The 17,572-nt window shown below is 42.3% G+C and overlaps 1 protein-coding gene across 1 annotated transcript in view; it reads right to left on the bottom strand.

Moving 5' to 3' along the window:
• Positions 1–3,037: 3,037 nt before the first annotated feature.
• The window catches only part of ep300b (EP300 lysine acetyltransferase b), a 43,398-nt gene continuing 28,863 nt past the window's right edge, over positions 3,038–17,572 (bottom strand). The window contains exons 22-30 of the mRNA XM_084744266.1: positions 16,837–16,914; positions 16,236–16,303; positions 14,853–15,003; positions 12,036–12,296; positions 11,630–11,795; positions 10,122–10,289; positions 9,847–10,008; positions 8,060–8,341; positions 3,038–7,636 (exon numbers count right to left, since the gene is read on the bottom strand). Of these exons, the coding sequence (XP_084600392.1) occupies positions 4,403–7,636; positions 8,060–8,341; positions 9,847–10,008; positions 10,122–10,289; positions 11,630–11,795; positions 12,036–12,296; positions 14,853–15,003; positions 16,236–16,303; positions 16,837–16,914 (4,570 nt within the window). The 3' untranslated portion in view covers positions 3,038–4,402. The remainder of the gene's footprint in view (positions 7,637–8,059; positions 8,342–9,846; positions 10,009–10,121; positions 10,290–11,629; positions 11,796–12,035; positions 12,297–14,852; positions 15,004–16,235; positions 16,304–16,836; positions 16,915–17,572) is intronic.

Raw genomic sequence — 17,572 nt, 5'->3', positions numbered from 1 at the left:
AATTCAATACAAAGTATGGCTTATTATGTCTTAATAATTTAAAGTAGGTAATTTACAAGACTGGTAAAACCACTGAGTGTGCTATCCATCCATTATTACAGCCTATATGTTGAACACTCGTACTGCCATGTGTGACCACTAGAGGGCATGTTGCTCTCAGGAAAGACACATTACTGTAAATGACGCCGTCAGTGGTGTCTGAATCATCAGCTCAGTGTGTTTGAAGTGTGCAGCAGTGGAAGTGGGGGTGTTGTGAGCGTGTGTGTGTGTGTGTGTGTGTGTGTGTGTGTGTGCGTGCGTCAGACTCTAACAAGAAACATATAGGCAATGAAGCTGTTGGGGCTTCTTATTCAGCTGCAAATACAGTGGAATAAAGTGTATCAAATGACATTTTAGTGCTGGCATGGCAAAATAAACTGTTTTTACTTGGGCAACTCTCTTTTAAAATTAACTTTAGTGTTCTCTAAAATGTCGTGACATATTTATAATATATGCTTGACATATATGATAAGGGCTAAGTCCTTCTTAACACCGTCTTGCTGATGAGAATAGAGACACATTTGTAAAATTAGTAAAAATGTGTTAAGACTTAAATTCAAAGCCCTGGTTCTTGGCAATAATAAATAGTTGTTACGTTAATGCCAAGTGAACAATGCCAAATGTTCTAATATGAAATTATATCAATTAATAGCTTCTATTTGTAACTTCAAACAGCCTAAAGCCAATGAGAGATTTTGCGACAAGGTGTGGTGTTTGCCTTCTGCACAGGGGTAAGAAAAAGAGCTAAGAGGCCATGTTGATTGTAGTCATTTTGCCCGTCTTTGTGGGGTAACACTTTACAATACTGGTCAACTAATACGCAATAATTAAGGCACAACTTATGCACAGATGATCGGGTGTTAGTGTTTACTGCATCAGCAACTAATAAAGAGTCTGATTCACAGACTGAGTCATATATGAATTACTGTTAATTAAGTCTGCCATCATTGTTTCACTATCATCATCTGGTATTAATTAATACTGTTAGACACATTTGTGTTAACAGAGTCAAGTCATAACATAACGTCGACCCATTGAGGTAATTAACACATTAATTATGGGTTTTGATTTTGATACTAATTGATCAATGCATATTAGTGGACCTGTATTGTAACGCGTTACTCTGTAATGTAATCTCTCTCTGCAGGTAAAACAAAAGACATCTTTTAATATGATGCCAAATGTATTTGTTAACCCTCCCGATCCTCTGAAAGGATGTGTTCATTCATCATTTAAATCTTGTACTCTACTTAACGTCGTTATCACATTGAATTGTTGATGTGGTATTTTTGTGTGAAGGGAAGAGATTTGAGTGGTTTGTCTTGAAATGACTGTGCGCATCCTGCGTCAGTGACGCAACCTTCTCCTCCACGCTGCATGATTTGCAACACGTAAATTAGTAACCAAATAAACGCAACTAATTTGCCGGGCCAAGAAGCACAGATTGTTGTGTGGTTATTTTTGAGAGGTCCTGTTGTTACTTGCGCGTGGTTTAATCAAGGTACCCATGGTTTCGTGTGCGTAATGGCGCACGGAGTTCTGTGCGCATCCACATTTTGGCATTAACTCAGTGTTTTCTCGAAACTTAATATGACATCCTGTTAGAAACACTGAGTTCACACAGTGACATGAATAAAAACACAGGTGTAACGGTCGTAAGAAGTATTCAGATCTTACTTAAGTGAAAGTGAAATACCACAATGGAAAAACACAAGTACAACGGATCAGTCCTGCAGTCGAAAACTTACTGAAGTACAGAAGTATTATCAGCTGTGAGTGATAGATTTTTATGTATCATACTAGGCTGATGTTTCTGATGAATTAGTTGTGGGTTGTATTTTTACTGCGATTGTTTTATAAACTGGTCACATTTCTATAAATTCTGAAATTCTGGAGCAAAAATTGTAATATTTCCCTCTAAGATGTAGTGGAGTAAAAGTACAAAGTAGCATAAAATGGAAACACTCAAGTTAAGTACAAGTACCTCAAAGTACTTAGGTACAGTACTTGAGTAAATAGTTTTTTTCCACCACAGGAAAAATGATTGAAAATTAGACATGAATTCACATTTTTCATCAGGTATTCGAGATTTTCAGAAACAAAGTTCCTGTCTTTTAAGATTTTTGACTGACTGTGACACATTGTGGTCTTCTGTACTCTGTACTTAATATTAGTTTAAAAAATTATAAATATTTTTTAATTGAAAGAATATTGTAAATTTGTTAACTGTTGTTTATATATCAAATTATAAACTTGCTCTCATGGTATAGGACAATCAAAAGTGTCCTCCAATGTCAGGCTCCAGCCAGTGTTCTCCAGTCAGGCAGGTACTTAAAATTGTACAAGAAATGACTATGTTTGTTTTGTTTTTTTGTTTTTCTCATGATTTCTGGAAAGGGACATTGTTGTTAGGTTTTTTTTGGCACTTTGAGCACCACAAGCCGAGTGCCAACTAGTTCCATTATATTTTAGAGAGGGTTGACATCTCTACAGCTGATATTTCCAAAATTCATCAACTCAGACCAAAACTATTCTAGAGCCTCGATCCTCAAATTGTGACACATGTACTACTGGTGGTACGTGAGCTCCCTCCAGTGGTGCACTGAGTAATCTCCTAAACTTTTAAAGATGAAATAACTTTATTTAAAAACTCTTTAAGTACTACAGAATTTTTGATGAAAATACTTAAACTATGAGGTCACTGAAATATAATTTTAAATGCGTTTCATCCTTCCTTTTATACGTTTGTTTTGCCACAGTCACTCACGCACATAGTGCTGAACTGGGATGGCAAGATAGCAAACAGAGTCAAATGACATATTTTACATGACACTACTGACCAGAGTAAAAAAATGAGTTTGGGGTGAAAAGTGAGCCAGCTTTGTGATGCTGGAAAACACACTCATCTCACTTTGTGATGCAAGCATGTGTTTTTAAAAATCATTCACCAATAATCCAACCTCACTTCTAACAAACAGCCATATACAGGACACATCACTGTTGGTAATTTTCATTTTATTATAAAAAAAAAAACAGTATTTGAGTCCACAGTTTGTGTTTCCTTTGTACAGTAAAAAATATTAAATTAAACTCCCAAAGTTCTTAGCAGAAAGATAAAGAGGATGGAGTTGGGGGGAAGGGAGAACAACTTCCCCCAGAGGAGGAGGAGGAGGAGGAGGAAGGAGGGGATTTTAAAGTCCAAGGGAAGCAGCAAAGGGGATGAGGCTGAAAGAGGCAGAGACTGACAGCTCATATCTCCTCCTTTCTCCTCATTTCTGTGCAACACAGTTCATTTGGATCAAAAATCCTCTGTTTACTCCAAACAGTAGAATCCTAAAAACACTAAAAGGAGCCCACCCCACCCGTTTGTTTCACATCCCAGCCCATATACTCAAAATGTTACAGGCACACAGGTATGCACCCCCCCTCCCCAAGCCTCCACTGCTCCATATTAAGTGTCTTTAAAGGAAGGAGTGCACACACATTCGAGGGAGAGGGCTTGCATGTTTGCGAGGGAAGAGTCCCTTCCAGCATGACCGATGTCCAATACAGAAGCTGGCCGGGACGTCACAATGTGTCCGTTCAACATCTCAAACTCACAGCAGACCCTCAACCACTGCAATAAAACACTGACATTTAATTATTCCCGCCTGGACAGACCCAACTAAAGACATCTAAAGTGAAATGAAATATCCACTACCCCCATCTTAACAGTCAATAACAAAAATATATTTCTATACGAATTGTAGCAGTCTCAGGATACATAACACCCCGACCACCCCGCCCAAAACAAAACAATAAATAAAGCAAACCCAAACATTTAGAAATGAAGATATGCATCATGTTTGGATTTACATTAATAATAATAATAATCCACATCACTCTGCAGAACAGAAATAGACAGACTGAATGATGGGAAAAGAAACGGATAAAAAAGTTCTTTGCATTAAATCATCTCCTCTTTAATTCTTGACCACTTTTAAAATCTTAAAAACATTTCTTAAAAAAGGCAATTACTCCTATTTACCCCCCAAAACCCCGAAAATATCACCTTTCTTGTATTCATCAAGAGGTGGAGGTGAGGGGGTGTTGCTAGAGAAAACCTCCCCCTCTTTGTCCACAATTGGCAAAAAAATATATTAACAGCAATAACTTACAATTCATTTATTCTAATTTATTTAACGACTGCTTGATTTATTGTTCATCTCCCATAGGAAGTTCAGTTCAATGCATCTTTATTGAAAACATTTTAAATAACATTTAATAATAGTATAAAAAAGAAAGGCTAAGTAATAACAATAACACTGTCCTGGGTGAGTGCAGTTTGTGCGAAGAATCACTTGACACGTTCAGAAGAATATTCCTACATGATGTCTAAAGGGTTGTGATTCATATTCTGGCCCAGCGGGTCCTGACTGTTGCCCCCTGGCCCATGGAGACCGGCCATGCCGCTCAGCTGAGACAGCATGGCGCTCTGGTCCGACCCAAACTGCTCCATAGAGTTCTGTTGCTGCTGCTGGGTCGTCGGCTGTTGCTGCGGAGTGACCACCATGCCTGGGTGGTGCTGGTTCAGGTGGCCTGGGTGTGGAGAGCCCGTCTGCATCTGGGGGGATATGTGATGCGGGGAGGGCTGGGGCTGCATGCGCGGGGACGGGCTGGAGTGTGGTGGCTGGGACTGGGGTCTAGGTGAAGGCTGTGGAGATCGCACCTGGTTTGCCAGGGATGTGGGCAGCGCCTGGCCCTGCAGATGGGGGTGTGGGGACTGGGCCATCGGCTGTGGCTGCTGTGGGCTCATGGGATTGCTGTGCTGGGCTGGTGACCCCCCAGGGCCCAGATGTTGCTGTTGCTGGAGCAGCCTCTGGTGGAGGGCCTGTTGGAGCAGAGCCTGAGAAGATGTAGGTGGGGGGCCGCTTTGAGTGGGCTGAGGGCCCTGAGGTGGCTGCTGAGGACCCCCTACACCCCCTCCACCTGCATCACCCCCTGGCAGGCCAGCCATAGCATTCTGCTGCTGCATTTGGAGGTGGTGGTGCTGGTGCTGCAGCCTCTGCTGGAGTGCAGCTGTGGCCTGCTGCTGGGCCACCGACCCTGGGTAACCTTGCCCCTGCTGGCCTGGGGGCCCACCAGGCTGCTGAGGGCCGAGAGGCGGTCCTCCAGGTGGGCCCTGTCCCACTGACGGAGGCTGCATCCCAGGCTGTCCCATGTAGCCCTGCCCCTGTGGCGGCTGTGGCTGCTGGAACTGACCATGATTCACCCCCATCTGTTGCTGCTGCTGCTGTTGCTGTGGTTGTTGTTGTTGCTGCTGCTGCTGCTGCTGCTGCTGCTGCTGCTGCTGGAGGTGCCGCCTCATCATCAGCTCTCTAAACTGGGGACTGTTGAGATTTCCCATCTGCGGCCCCTGGCCCTGCATGCCTCTTCCAGCCCCTTGCTGCTGCTGTTGTTGCTGCTGCTGTTGCTGGAGAGCTGCCACCTGCTGCTGTTGTAACCCACTGAGCATTGGCCTCTGCTGCTGCTGTTGGAGCTGCTGCTGCTGCTGTACCTGCTGCAGCTGAGCCATGGTTGCCATGTTGACATTTGTCCCTCCCTGACCCCCCATGTGCATACCTGGCTGGCCAGGACCTGCAGCATTCATGTTCACTTGTGGGCCCCCTCCCGCCATGACATTACCGACAGGACCCCCTGTGGGCCCAGGACCTCCAGGGACACCACCGGGGACACCACCAGGTCCACCTGGCCCCCCTTGTACCCCCTTGTATTTTGAGGCCCTCTGTTTGATGAACGCAGCCATGAGCTGGGGGTTGGAACGCAAGATGTTGAGGACTTGTTGCTGCTGGTGCGGTGAGCTGGGCGAGCGGAGAGTCCGTAATAGTTCCTGGAGGGCTGCTTGTGGGATGTTCCCACCAGCAATCCCTGGGACACCTGTAACTCCAGGCACCGCTCCCCCTGGGACCCCACCACCAGCACCTTGTTGCTGCTGCTGTTGTGCCATATTCATCAAGGCAGCATGGCCCTGAGCTTGTTGGTGCTGCTGCTGCTGCTGCTGCTGCTGTTGTTGCATTTGCTGCTGCTGCTGCTGCTGCTGAGCGGCCATCATGGCCGGATGGCCCATTTGATTCATCATTGCCTGCCTCTGCTGAGGGGGCATCCCCGGCCCCGCCCACTGCTGCTGCTGTTGAGGGTTTTGAAGCGGAGCACCCATCCTCTGCTGTTGAAGCTGTACTTGAGGAGGGAGCTGGTTACCCTGCTGAGGGGGCTGCTGCATGGGCCCCCCAGCACCGACCATCATCCCAGGTGGAGCACCTTGTGGTTGATCCATGTGGGCCCGAGCAGCTGCCACCGCTGCAGGAGTCTGTGGTGGCATGCCCTGCGGTCCAACCATCCCAACAGCCCCTGGGTGTCCCATGCCCATCTGTTGACCCTGACCCTGCTGATGGTGCGGATGAGGAGGCATCAAGCCAGCAGCTGCCTGGGTCGCTTGTCTCTGCAGAGCCATCTTCCTCTGAGCATCGGCCACCTGTTGGATCCTCATGGCGATTTCTACTGCTGCGGGTGGAGGGCCAGAGGGTGGCTGTGGAGGAAGGGGAGGCTGGCCCTGTGGCTGATTGGGAGGTTGCTGGCCACCAGCATTTCCAGCCATGACCGCACCACCAGGCTGCTGTTGGGGAGGCGTAGCGGAGCCAAGGACTGGTTTGCCCTGGGATTGATGGATGGGGGAGGAGCCCGGGGGTCTGCTGGCATATGGAGGCAAATTGTTTGGGTGCTGTTGGAGCTGTTGAGGGTTGGTCCCTGCTCCACTTTGCTGTTGTTGCTGCTGGACCTGAGGAAGCATCTGCTGCTGATGTTGGGGAGAGCTCATTATCCCCCCAGCCCCACCTCCTCCACCTGCCATCTGTGGGAACTGGTGGTGAAGGGGATGCTGCGGAGGCATGCCACTTTGTGTGGGCATACCTCCACCTGGTTGCTGCTGCTGCTGGACTCCAGGTCCCATTCCTTGCTGTGGGACTGGAGGCATGGCCTGAGTGGGGGTCTGGGGTGTTGGGGGTTGGGTTCCACCAGACGTTGGGGTACTGGGTGCCGTGGTACCATTGTTCCCTGGTGATGGAAGTCCTACAACAGGCCCTCCCGGTGGCCCTCCAGCTGGTTGCCCCACTCTCTGCATGCTGGCCATCCTCCTCCTCAACATCTGGGCCTGCTGGAGTCGGTGCTGCAGCTGCTGCTGCCGGAGCTTCTGCTTGATGTTCAGACAGAACGGGACAGGACATTTGTTCTCCTGACAGTGTTTGGCGTGGTAGCAGCACAGAGCAATGAGCTGCTTGCAGATGGGACAACCGCCGTTTGTCTTGCGCTTGCAGCTTTTTGTGTGCTGGACAACACGCTTCATCTTCTGGCAGGATGGCAGGGAGCAGTTGGCGTTGCGGCACTGGCACGCATGGACCAACGACTGAATGCAGCGCTGGATGCTGAGACGGCGAGAGTCTCCTGGGCTCTGGGTAGCTGCTGCTGCCTGGTTGTTGCTGTCGTCGTCCAGTCCAAGCCCCAGCTTATCCATCTTGTGCTCATGACCTTTAATATTGTAGCAGGTGATGCACAAGTCATAGTCCTGGAGAAACAAAAGAAGAAAAGAGAGATGGGAAAATGTGAATGTTGGTTCTGGATTGAAGAAAACATGTTGCTTTGAAACAAAAATGCCAAACATCAGTTTTAGACATTATGCAGATAACAGAATTTCAGACTTTTTAAGGAGTTGTGGAAACTTTTCAAAGGGGACAATAATATTGTTTATCCTGTCAAAACACAAGGCTGGAGTTTTTTTTTTATAAACTTGTACACTCTGGGGAGTGTAATGATAAACAGAAGCTTACTGTGAAAAGCTGAGAGGAAACATGTTATATTTAGCTATCTTATTGTAGGCACACTGACCTGATAATGAAGAACATACTGCAGTATATAAATATTTGCAAACTTAATGCTGCAGTTTCATCTCTATTCAAATTCAAAGTGACAAAAGCAAACAGCAACTCACCTCGCAGACGGTGCAGTGGAAGCGCGTCTCCACGTGGTGTTTACACTCATTGCAGGTGTAGACAAAGCGGTCCTGGCTCTGGTTATGCAGCTCTACCAACATACACATGGAGCTCCACTTGGACCTCCTGAGAGAGCTGAACTCCAAATGCTTGTCCCTGGCCAGAGTCAGGAAGGCGTCACGGCCGTCCATCAGGTCACAGGCCATCATGGGGTCCGGATCAGTGATGGGAGGCAGTGAGTTGGCGGTGGGCCCAGCAATGAGGCGGATGACAAAGAAGACCTGTGAATGAAGAGTGGAGAGGACCAGTTGTAAGTTTTTCATTTTACATTAATACACAAATCCAAGAAAATAAATGACATTATTACCCTCCTGTGCAATATTTTGGCCTACCAGACACTATGGTATTCAGATCGTCTCATTCCTGTAGATAACTTTAAACTCACTTCATAGTTTATTAATATAGAGATGTATTTTCATGCTTAGTGCAGGGCAGGAACTATGTTCTTTGTACCAAACTATGCAGCCAACCGTATCATTATATCCCAGTCATGACTTTTCACAGACATGATTAAAAATAAAAAATAATAAAGGTTAGAGGGGTGTATTTTTCCTGTGCTTTCCCTAATATTTGCCAAATTGAAAAGCAGACTGTCAGCATCCTGCTCTTCTGCTTTGTTTGTCAAAGCACTTTGCAAACTCAGTTTCTAAAGGTGCTATATAAATTAAGTTATCATTATTATTATTTTTAACATATGACATTTCTTGCTTCTAAAGTTGAATGCTTTTTCGGATAGAAAAAGAACTGTTAATATGTCATGTTTCTTAAAGGTAGTTTTGCATAGCATTTTCTTTGGAGAGCACAGGGAGCAAAATTAAAATAAATAAATAAATATATAAATATACAATTAATCTATTGGTTGGCAGTTATGAAACAATAACAACAATATTGATATTTGATTACAGCTTATTACAGCTTCTTAAATGTAAATATTTTCTGGTTACTTTAGTCTTCTATGACCAAAAATGGGTTTTGTGCAAAACTAGACATTTGAGGAGGTCATCCTGGGCTTTTGGGAAACACTGGTCCAGATGTCAGAAGTGGTGAAAAATGTCAAACAACTAATCAAGTACTTGAGAAAATCAAGGGCAGATTCATCAATAATGAAAATAATAAGTTGCAGTCTCAAAAATCTTTTAGATGGTGCACTTTACCTGCTAGTAATCTTATTCACTGGTTTTGTGGTTGCAGTGCTGCATTTTAGTGTTCTGCCTCCACTTATAATTGATCAGTGAAACAGTGTCTAATGATGTTTATCTTTCTGCTGCTGAAGACAGCTGCCTGCTGATGTTGAAATCTAAACAGTGAGGTAATGGGCTGATATTGAACTGAAACAATGAGCTGAAAGATGGTTAAAACCTTTGTAAAGCCGAAGGTGAACTGCAGAGATGGTGATAATTCTCTGTGGGTTCATAACTACAAGCAACAGCTTTCACATAATCATGTGATTTGTCATAAAATGTAGATTATAGGTGAAGTTAAGATCAAGAACATCTTTATACCTTTGCCACAGTGTAAGATGCATCTACTGTGCAATAACACAGTTAAACATTTCAAAACAGCTCCAATAGGAGGGCAGCAGCAGCTAAATGGCAGGATTTTAATGATGTGCAGTCAGTGGAATCAAGTCTGATGACATAAGTCACTGTAATGCTCTTATGATCATGTCATATAATCCAATAAAAGAGTAAACAGCTATTGCTGTAATCAAATTAGACAAGCATACCTCCTTATGTTTCTCCATGGTGGCGTAGAGCTTCTGGGAAAGGTCATTGGAAACATTGGGCATCCCCGGTTTCTTCTTGTTGGCCCGGCTCAGACTACTCTTGTTCTTGCTTGTCTTTTTATTGTTCTTCTTTTTGGCATTCTTGCTGTCTCCTTTTGTGGCCTGTCAGTGTTTTAATGTCAGTGTCAGTGAGCTGCCATGAAGTACGACAATATTTTGTGACAAAAAAATTAGCCTGAAAGTGACGATTACATGTGCACTTCTATTTTACTCACATCTGTACTCTCATTGGAAGTACTGTTCTCCTCCCGCTTCCTCTCCTCCTCCTCCTGCTCCAGCTCCTTGATGCTCTCCTCCAGTACATTTGGCCAGAAGTCGCCCTCAAAGTATGGCAGCTCCTTGGCACTGGTCAGTCGATCCTCTGTTGCCTGCTTGAAGATGTCCTACAGGACAAAGAGAGTCACATTTAAGTGCTAGTAAAGCTGGTAATGTCCAGGCCAAGACAGAATTAGTGTTTTTTTTTCTTCACAGTTTTCATCATGATCCAGAGCGAGAATTTGGAGAGTCAGCAGAACTTTTTTTTGCTTGTAATGTGATAGACAATATTCATTTAAGATAAAAAAGATTATTTTTGAGCAAAAACAAATAAACTACCTCAGGCAGGGCTGAAAGACATATTTCGAAACTTTAAATTTGAGATTTTCTTCCCCATTTCCAAGAGGTCGAAACAACATGTGAACATTTGTTGGAAAAGTCAGACAAATGGCCACTAAAATACAAGGTTCAATGTGGAACACAGAGAGCTGAAATGAATTTGAGGAACTATTAACCATTAGTCAGTCATCTCCCAACAATTACCACTTCAACACATATTCAAACAAACACATAAATTAGTTTTACAAGCAGCATCTCTACTCATTTCAACTCTGTGGAAAATCATCAAAAAACCCTCCTTAGCATTTTCAAACAAAACAAATGTTTGAGGTTAATTCTTGACTCTGGAAAACAGAATTTGAGAAAACCATCTCAGCAGATGGTCAGTTTAGCAGCTGTTCTAGATCATTTGTGATCTTCAGCAGCAGCTGGAGTTGGCCCAGTTTTCATGAAAAGGCAGATGCTGAAATTTTCATTTTCTCTAATTTTATTAGTTAAACAATGAAAAGAAATTTGAACATCTACATGTGGTATGATCGAAAACTCCAGAACAGCAGCACAGGAACAGACAGTATGCTTTAAGGATAACTTGGAAATTCTGACTTAAGTCTTAGGCCAACCTGGACGTTAGCATCACTCTGGTTCCCTTCACATAAAGCCAATGGGATTTTTCCATTGGATTTTGGATTTGTATAGAAAATAAGCTCTGTGGTCAACAAAGGCTTATGATACTGACATGTTTTGTAAAGCCAACTCATTACATCACAATCACATGACTTGGGCGTCACCACCACTAAGTGATCAGTGTTCAGCCTGATAACGTTAAATGTTCCCGACAAACACTATAGTCTCATTTAGCCACATGTCAGCAAGTGCATGAGTGGGGTATTTACCGATTTACTATTTTATGTTGTAGAACAAAACATGGTGAACACAAGCTTATGTTAAACATCTAATCAAACAACAATTCAACAGACCCACTGACTCTCATAAAACTGATTTCTGGGTTTTAGGACTCATTCCTGCAGGACCTCTATTGTGCAACAGCTTGATGATGTTGGGGACTGTGAGTGATAAATACATTAATTCACACAGTTGTTACGATAACTAAACAAAAATTATGTCTCACTTTGTAATCATGGACAATGCGCTCAGCAACAGCCTTGTCCAGCATCTTCTTGTACCACTCCTGCAGGCGTTTCGGCTTGGGGATCTTCTGGTCTGCTGGGTGACAATGGAAGATGTAATCGTCCCCTTCACTGGGTGGACAAGCCCAGATATGACCCGTTGTAAACCTGACACAGGAAGAGAAGTAGTTGCATTCATTATAAAAGGAGTAATTTGATTTCCTTTTATTAAGCATGCCTGCCTGTCTATAGCAGGAACACAAAGCTCAATGAATAGACTTCACACAGAATAATGGGCTCAGATTTAGATGCCTGTGTAGCTATGATGCTGTAATGAACTGATTTCTGCTGCTCAGTTGTGGCCTGTTGCAGGTATTATGTTTGAGAAGGTTTAAATGTTTCTCGTACCCCAGCCTCCTGACATACTCCAGGTAGCCTAGCAGGATTTCATGGTAGACAGCAGTCCTGAGATGTCGAGGTTTGAAGAAGTGCACACTGTCCAAGTAAGAGATGTACACTCGTCTCTGATTGGGAGGCGGACAGTCCGAGCCGTACTCTTGAACGTGCATGCCAAAAAAACACACATCTGCTCCATCGATGTCCTCAAATGCAAACAGGGCTTTCATCCTGTATGGGAAGGACTCGGACATCTCTCCGTTGTCGACAAACCTGGTGGGGGAAACAAAACAGCCAGGGTGAGGAACAACCACTCTGAAATCTAAGAAATGTCCTCATCCACTCCAACATCAACTGTCCTGCTGTGACTTCACCATAATATTTCAGCTTCTCAACTGTGTGAGACACTAAATTACATCACAACGCGAAGAGGTGTGCAAATATGAACTACACTTCCTGTGGTGGTTTAAGTGTGCAAAGCAGCACTTGAAATTAAGGATGTCCCGTTGTCACAGGGACAATAAAAATTTTACCTGGGACACAAAGATACAGTGTCTGGGACAATTCTGTAACATTAGATAAAGTAATAATTACAAATGAAATACTTAAAATGATATATATTTCATGACATCAACTTAATAGTTAGATATATGAATTTGAAAAAAGAGGTGGCATCTGTGTTTATTACATTACACGTTTTAAACACCGTCAGGGTGTTTAAAATTAAGTGTTAATTATGAAATATTTTCAAGGTATATATATAAAATCCCATCGCCCTACACCCAGCAGAAACAAGTTTGAATTTGCACTGCAGTCTGTTGTAATGCTTATATTGATCAAACTGTGAGAAATAAAACAACAGTTACTCATACAATATCTAAAAGGATTATGAAAACTGTGGACAATCATCTAGGCTTATTTCAATGTTTTATTTATACATAAATGTAGGAAAGACTAGCAGAACGTCCATGGCAGACCAGAGTGAGTTAATTAAGTCATTTAAGTTACTTAAGACAAAGTTATGAAACTAGTTTATTATGTGGAATGGAAAAAAGATAAAACTTAGGACTGGTTGTTGAGTCGGAGAGAGTTGAAAGTAGAATATGGGACAGTTGCGAGTCATATAAGCTGCTTCAAAACGAGACATTTTCTTGATGTAGTTATAGCATTGAATGTTGTAGAAAGTGGTATATTTGATACAGCTGGACAACAGAGCAGAAGCGACATCGTAACCAGTGACTGGAATTTTTAACTTAACACATTACAAGCCTCAAACAAAAGGATATTACCTGTAAGTGCAGCACACATACCAGCCCAGACTGGGATCTTATAAAACTGTTGGCATTTTGTGGAAAAAATCTAGTGAGTTTTCCCAAACGGGTAACTAATTGGCATTAACTTTGCATTTCAAAAAATTTTTCAATTAACTGGAAAACTATGACACAAACTTTACTATAACTGTAGCTATGGAGGCCTATCATCATTAGTGGGCTGTTAAACTGAATACTTGTTTCACTGCTGTCATGGATTTATGCTCCAAACAGTGTGCACAATATTTCCCATACTTATGCAAACAAACTCAAAACTAACTTGTCCGTTAGTGACTCTACTGTGCACCATTGCCAACCAGCTGTCGCCTAGCAACGGCAACCTTGTGCATTTGTTTTTACGTTGGTGTACAGAAACTTCCACTGGTGCAGGGTTTACTACAGGAAACTGCTGCCTTCACACCCCTCTTCACACTCATCTGATCACAGCCATGGATGGTACAGGTCCAGCTGGTCAGTACAAACAAACTGTCGTGATCTTGAACACAAGTGTTTATGATAAACTAAAGGATTAAGTGTTCTTTTATGAGTTGAGACAAACCTCCCAATTCTTACACTAAAACTATTTCAAAACCCTCTTGGATTAACTGGAAATGCATGGTCGGAAAGCAGAAAACAAGGTTGTTTTTCCGACATCATAAAAAGTTGACGTTTTTAGAGTTCTCACAGGACAGTGAAGCTACAAGCATACGATGATCTTATCGGAAATGATACACTGCTGTAGATTAAACTACCCAACAGTATATGAAGTAGTCAAAATTAACTCAGCCTTAAACACCTACAGCAGTAAAATGCAACATACACATTAATTCAGCAGAAATATTATTCAAAAAACATAACATCGCAGGGCAGGAGTTACACCAGAGCAAAACAGCTGTTATTGCGGATGCCCTAGAGTGTGGCCGTAATCCTCCTTCAAAAATTAACTACCCAAGTGGCCAGTTTGGCATGCTCTGTTTTGAACTAGCCATTGTGCCCTTAAAAGAAAGTTGTGGATTTCCTAATTTAGAACTACATGCCTCTCCTTCAAATATGTGTATAAACATTAGCAGCTCACATGCTACAGAACTATTAGCTAACAATTAATGTTTAGAGTAGAGTTAAGGTGACATTAAAGGTGTATTAAAGGCCCCCTTTAATACTGATTTTCAACCCTGTTAATATGGCCATGTGGTGTTTTTCATGAGTTTTACATATAGACATATCAGGAACAAAATCACCAAAAACAGGAAAAAATAAAAGATCAGTTGGGCTGAGTATATGATGTCATAAACCTGAGGAACCAATTCCGTTAATCCGGAGGGTGGTGCTACACATATCATTAGCTGTGATGCCCAGCCCACAACAGAAGCCAGGTGCAGCACAGGGACTACTGCATATTCATGAATACTGGAACATTAAATAAAGGCAAGGTGAACTTATTTTGCAAAAAAAAAAAAAACCCTACAACCTCATACCACACACTCAAAACCTGCAGCAGCAGTGAGATTTGACCTCCTACCTGGACTTCATGCCTGGCTTGACCTCAACCACCTTGTCTGAGACATGGACCACACGGATGGTGACCTCGCCAGATTCAGGGTGGGCCTGCCGCTTGAGGTAGTCATTCACTCGCGTCTCCAAATAGCTCCCCAACTTGGTCTGAGGAAGCCCTGCAAAACAGAATGAAGGATGATTAAAAGAGAGATATGTACTATACATGATGACTTGACCACCCATAATAAACACATTTCCCTCATTACCACTGACAATTTAAGATTTGGCCCATAAACAGCTCCAGCAGTTTCAAAGGATTAGCTCAACATTTCGGAAATACAATTTGTTTTCTTAACATGTAATAAACCATAAGATTTTAACAACTCTTGTGTCTGTATGGTATATTATAAGCTACAGCTGAGACTGGAAGGAAACAAAGGGAAACAGCTAGTCTGGCTCTGTCCAAAGGTAACGACATCTACTTACCAGCACCTCTAAAGCTGATTAACCCTAATTAACCACTAATTAACACATAGTGTCTTGTTTGTTCAATCTGTACAAAAGCTCAAATGCAAAAACAACATATTGTGGTTTTGTAGGGGGTTATGTCCTGGACTTTTTCTTGGCCAGGCCCAGTCACCTTTGGGAGTCTCTGCTGGTAGCCTGACAAACTCAAACAATTTACTGCAAGTAATTATTAATTGATGACATGACTTATTTACTGCACAGACACTTTTTTAGTGTTTTTCGCTCTTGCTCTTTTGTGTTTTATCAGTCTTCTTATTTAACTCTTGGAACGTAAACAAATAATAATAATACTAAAAATTCTTGTTAGTGTTAGGGGGTGGTATGATTGGAAAATATCCAAGGAAAATGAAATTATGGGTGCAATGATAAAGTGAAATCACTGTTTGGCAGCAATAAACAGTACATAATAAATACAATAAACACAATAAACAACATAATGGCTGTTTTTATGGTAGCTCTGTGCATTCATAACAACTTTTTTGTTTGAACACTTAGTAGTGGTGGTGATATAATGTCAAAAGTTACACTCTGCCCTTTTGCTTGCTTCAGCACATGCATCTTTTTCATTCATCATGTTGTCAATATCATTCATTTTGTCACATCTCTCTTTATTTCATTGCCAAGCAAACTTAGTTTCTCTCTTCCCCAACCTCCTTTGTCACTGACATTTCCACTCAGGAAGAGGTGTAGGTAAAGAATCGATGCCGATTATGGAAAGAGAAAAAAAAAGTGTTAAGTTCAGGAGTCCAGCTGCTCATCTTAAAATAGTTCCTAAATCGACAAAATTATTTACAATGAAAAATAAGATGAAGTGAAGGAGGCAGACAGGGCCGTCAAAAACACATAAAATATGTAAGTAGCTCTGCGTTAGTGCACTTACTTTTGGCTGCGTATTTGTTCTCTTTCCGCGTCTTGTTGGCCTTTTTGAGGCAGTTGTCACACACGAAGCTGTGATTAGTTAGGAAGTAAAGAGTAAATGGTTAAATTTGCAGGTTCTCTTCAACTCTGTCGCAATGAATACCAATGACAGTGATTAAGTGGCTTTAATCAAGAAGATGAATTAGGCCATTGTGTCAGTCTTCCTTTCTTTAAACAACTATAATGACTCTGAAACTGCTTACATCTTTTAATTACAAACAGACTACACATGAAGGAGACTCTACACTCGAGCTGCAGGACTGTTTGCATGAGTATCTGTTGCAGCCACACTGACAGCCATTTTCCGTCCTGATGTAATGATCAGGCCTCCTACATATTTTCAGTTTCAAAACTTTCACCAATCTGCACCTAGGAGTGTGAGAATTGTGTGAGATCATTAACAACTTGCATTAAAATGTGCGTTCATATGTGTTCTGACCTAATAGCTGTACTTCTCAAGTACATTTATTGATGTTTTGGATTACTCTAAAACTTTTCAAAGGACATGTTCATTTTCCAGACATGTAACAAAGTACAGCATGTGTGTATGATATCTGGCTCACCCGGACGGCCATATGGTTTCATTATGCAGGACACAGATCTGGTGCATTTTACGACCGCAGTCAATACATTCCACAAGCCTGAGCAGAGAGAACGAGAAGACAAAAGACAGACATAATATTCAAAGTTAATAAGGAAATGTGCCACACATAATGGAAATACCCTGTTTGTTCCTCTGCAGGAGCAACAATGGTGCTAAATAAGTAAGTAAAGTAAATAAGTAAAAGGTTATGACATCAGAAGTACAACCTCCAATTCCAAAAAAGTTAGGACATTGTGTAAAACATACATAAAAACAATCCAGTGATTTGCAAAAAAATTTTCTGACATATATTCAATTGAATACAGTACAAAGATTAGATAATAATATTCAAACTGATTAACTTTATTTATTTCCTAAATATATACTCACAGTCAAAAAGCTGGGACAGGGCATGTCTATCATTGTGTTACATCATCTTTTCTTTTAACAACGCTAAGTGTCGGGGAACAGAGGATATAATTGTTGAAGTTCTGAACATGAAATTCTTTTCCATTCTTGCTTGATGTATGACTTCAGGTGCTCAAATGTCAGGGGGATCTCTGTTGTTGCACTTTTTGCTTCATAACACACCACACATTTTCAGTGGAAGACGGGTCTGGACTGCAGGCAGAACCAGAGTACCCAAACTCTTTTACTATGAAGCCATGCTGTTCTAACACATGCAGAATGTGTCTGAAAAACACGTCATCTAGATG

This window comes from Lutjanus erythropterus, chromosome 19 (assembly GCF_056507025.1).
Source record: "Lutjanus erythropterus isolate fLutEry1 chromosome 19, fLutEry1.hap2, whole genome shotgun sequence".
In the NCBI taxonomy this organism is placed as follows: domain Eukaryota; kingdom Metazoa; phylum Chordata; class Actinopteri; order Lutjaniformes; family Lutjanidae; genus Lutjanus; species Lutjanus erythropterus.
Note: the sequence above shows the minus strand (reverse complement) of the source record. Positions and strands in the feature narration are given on the sequence as shown.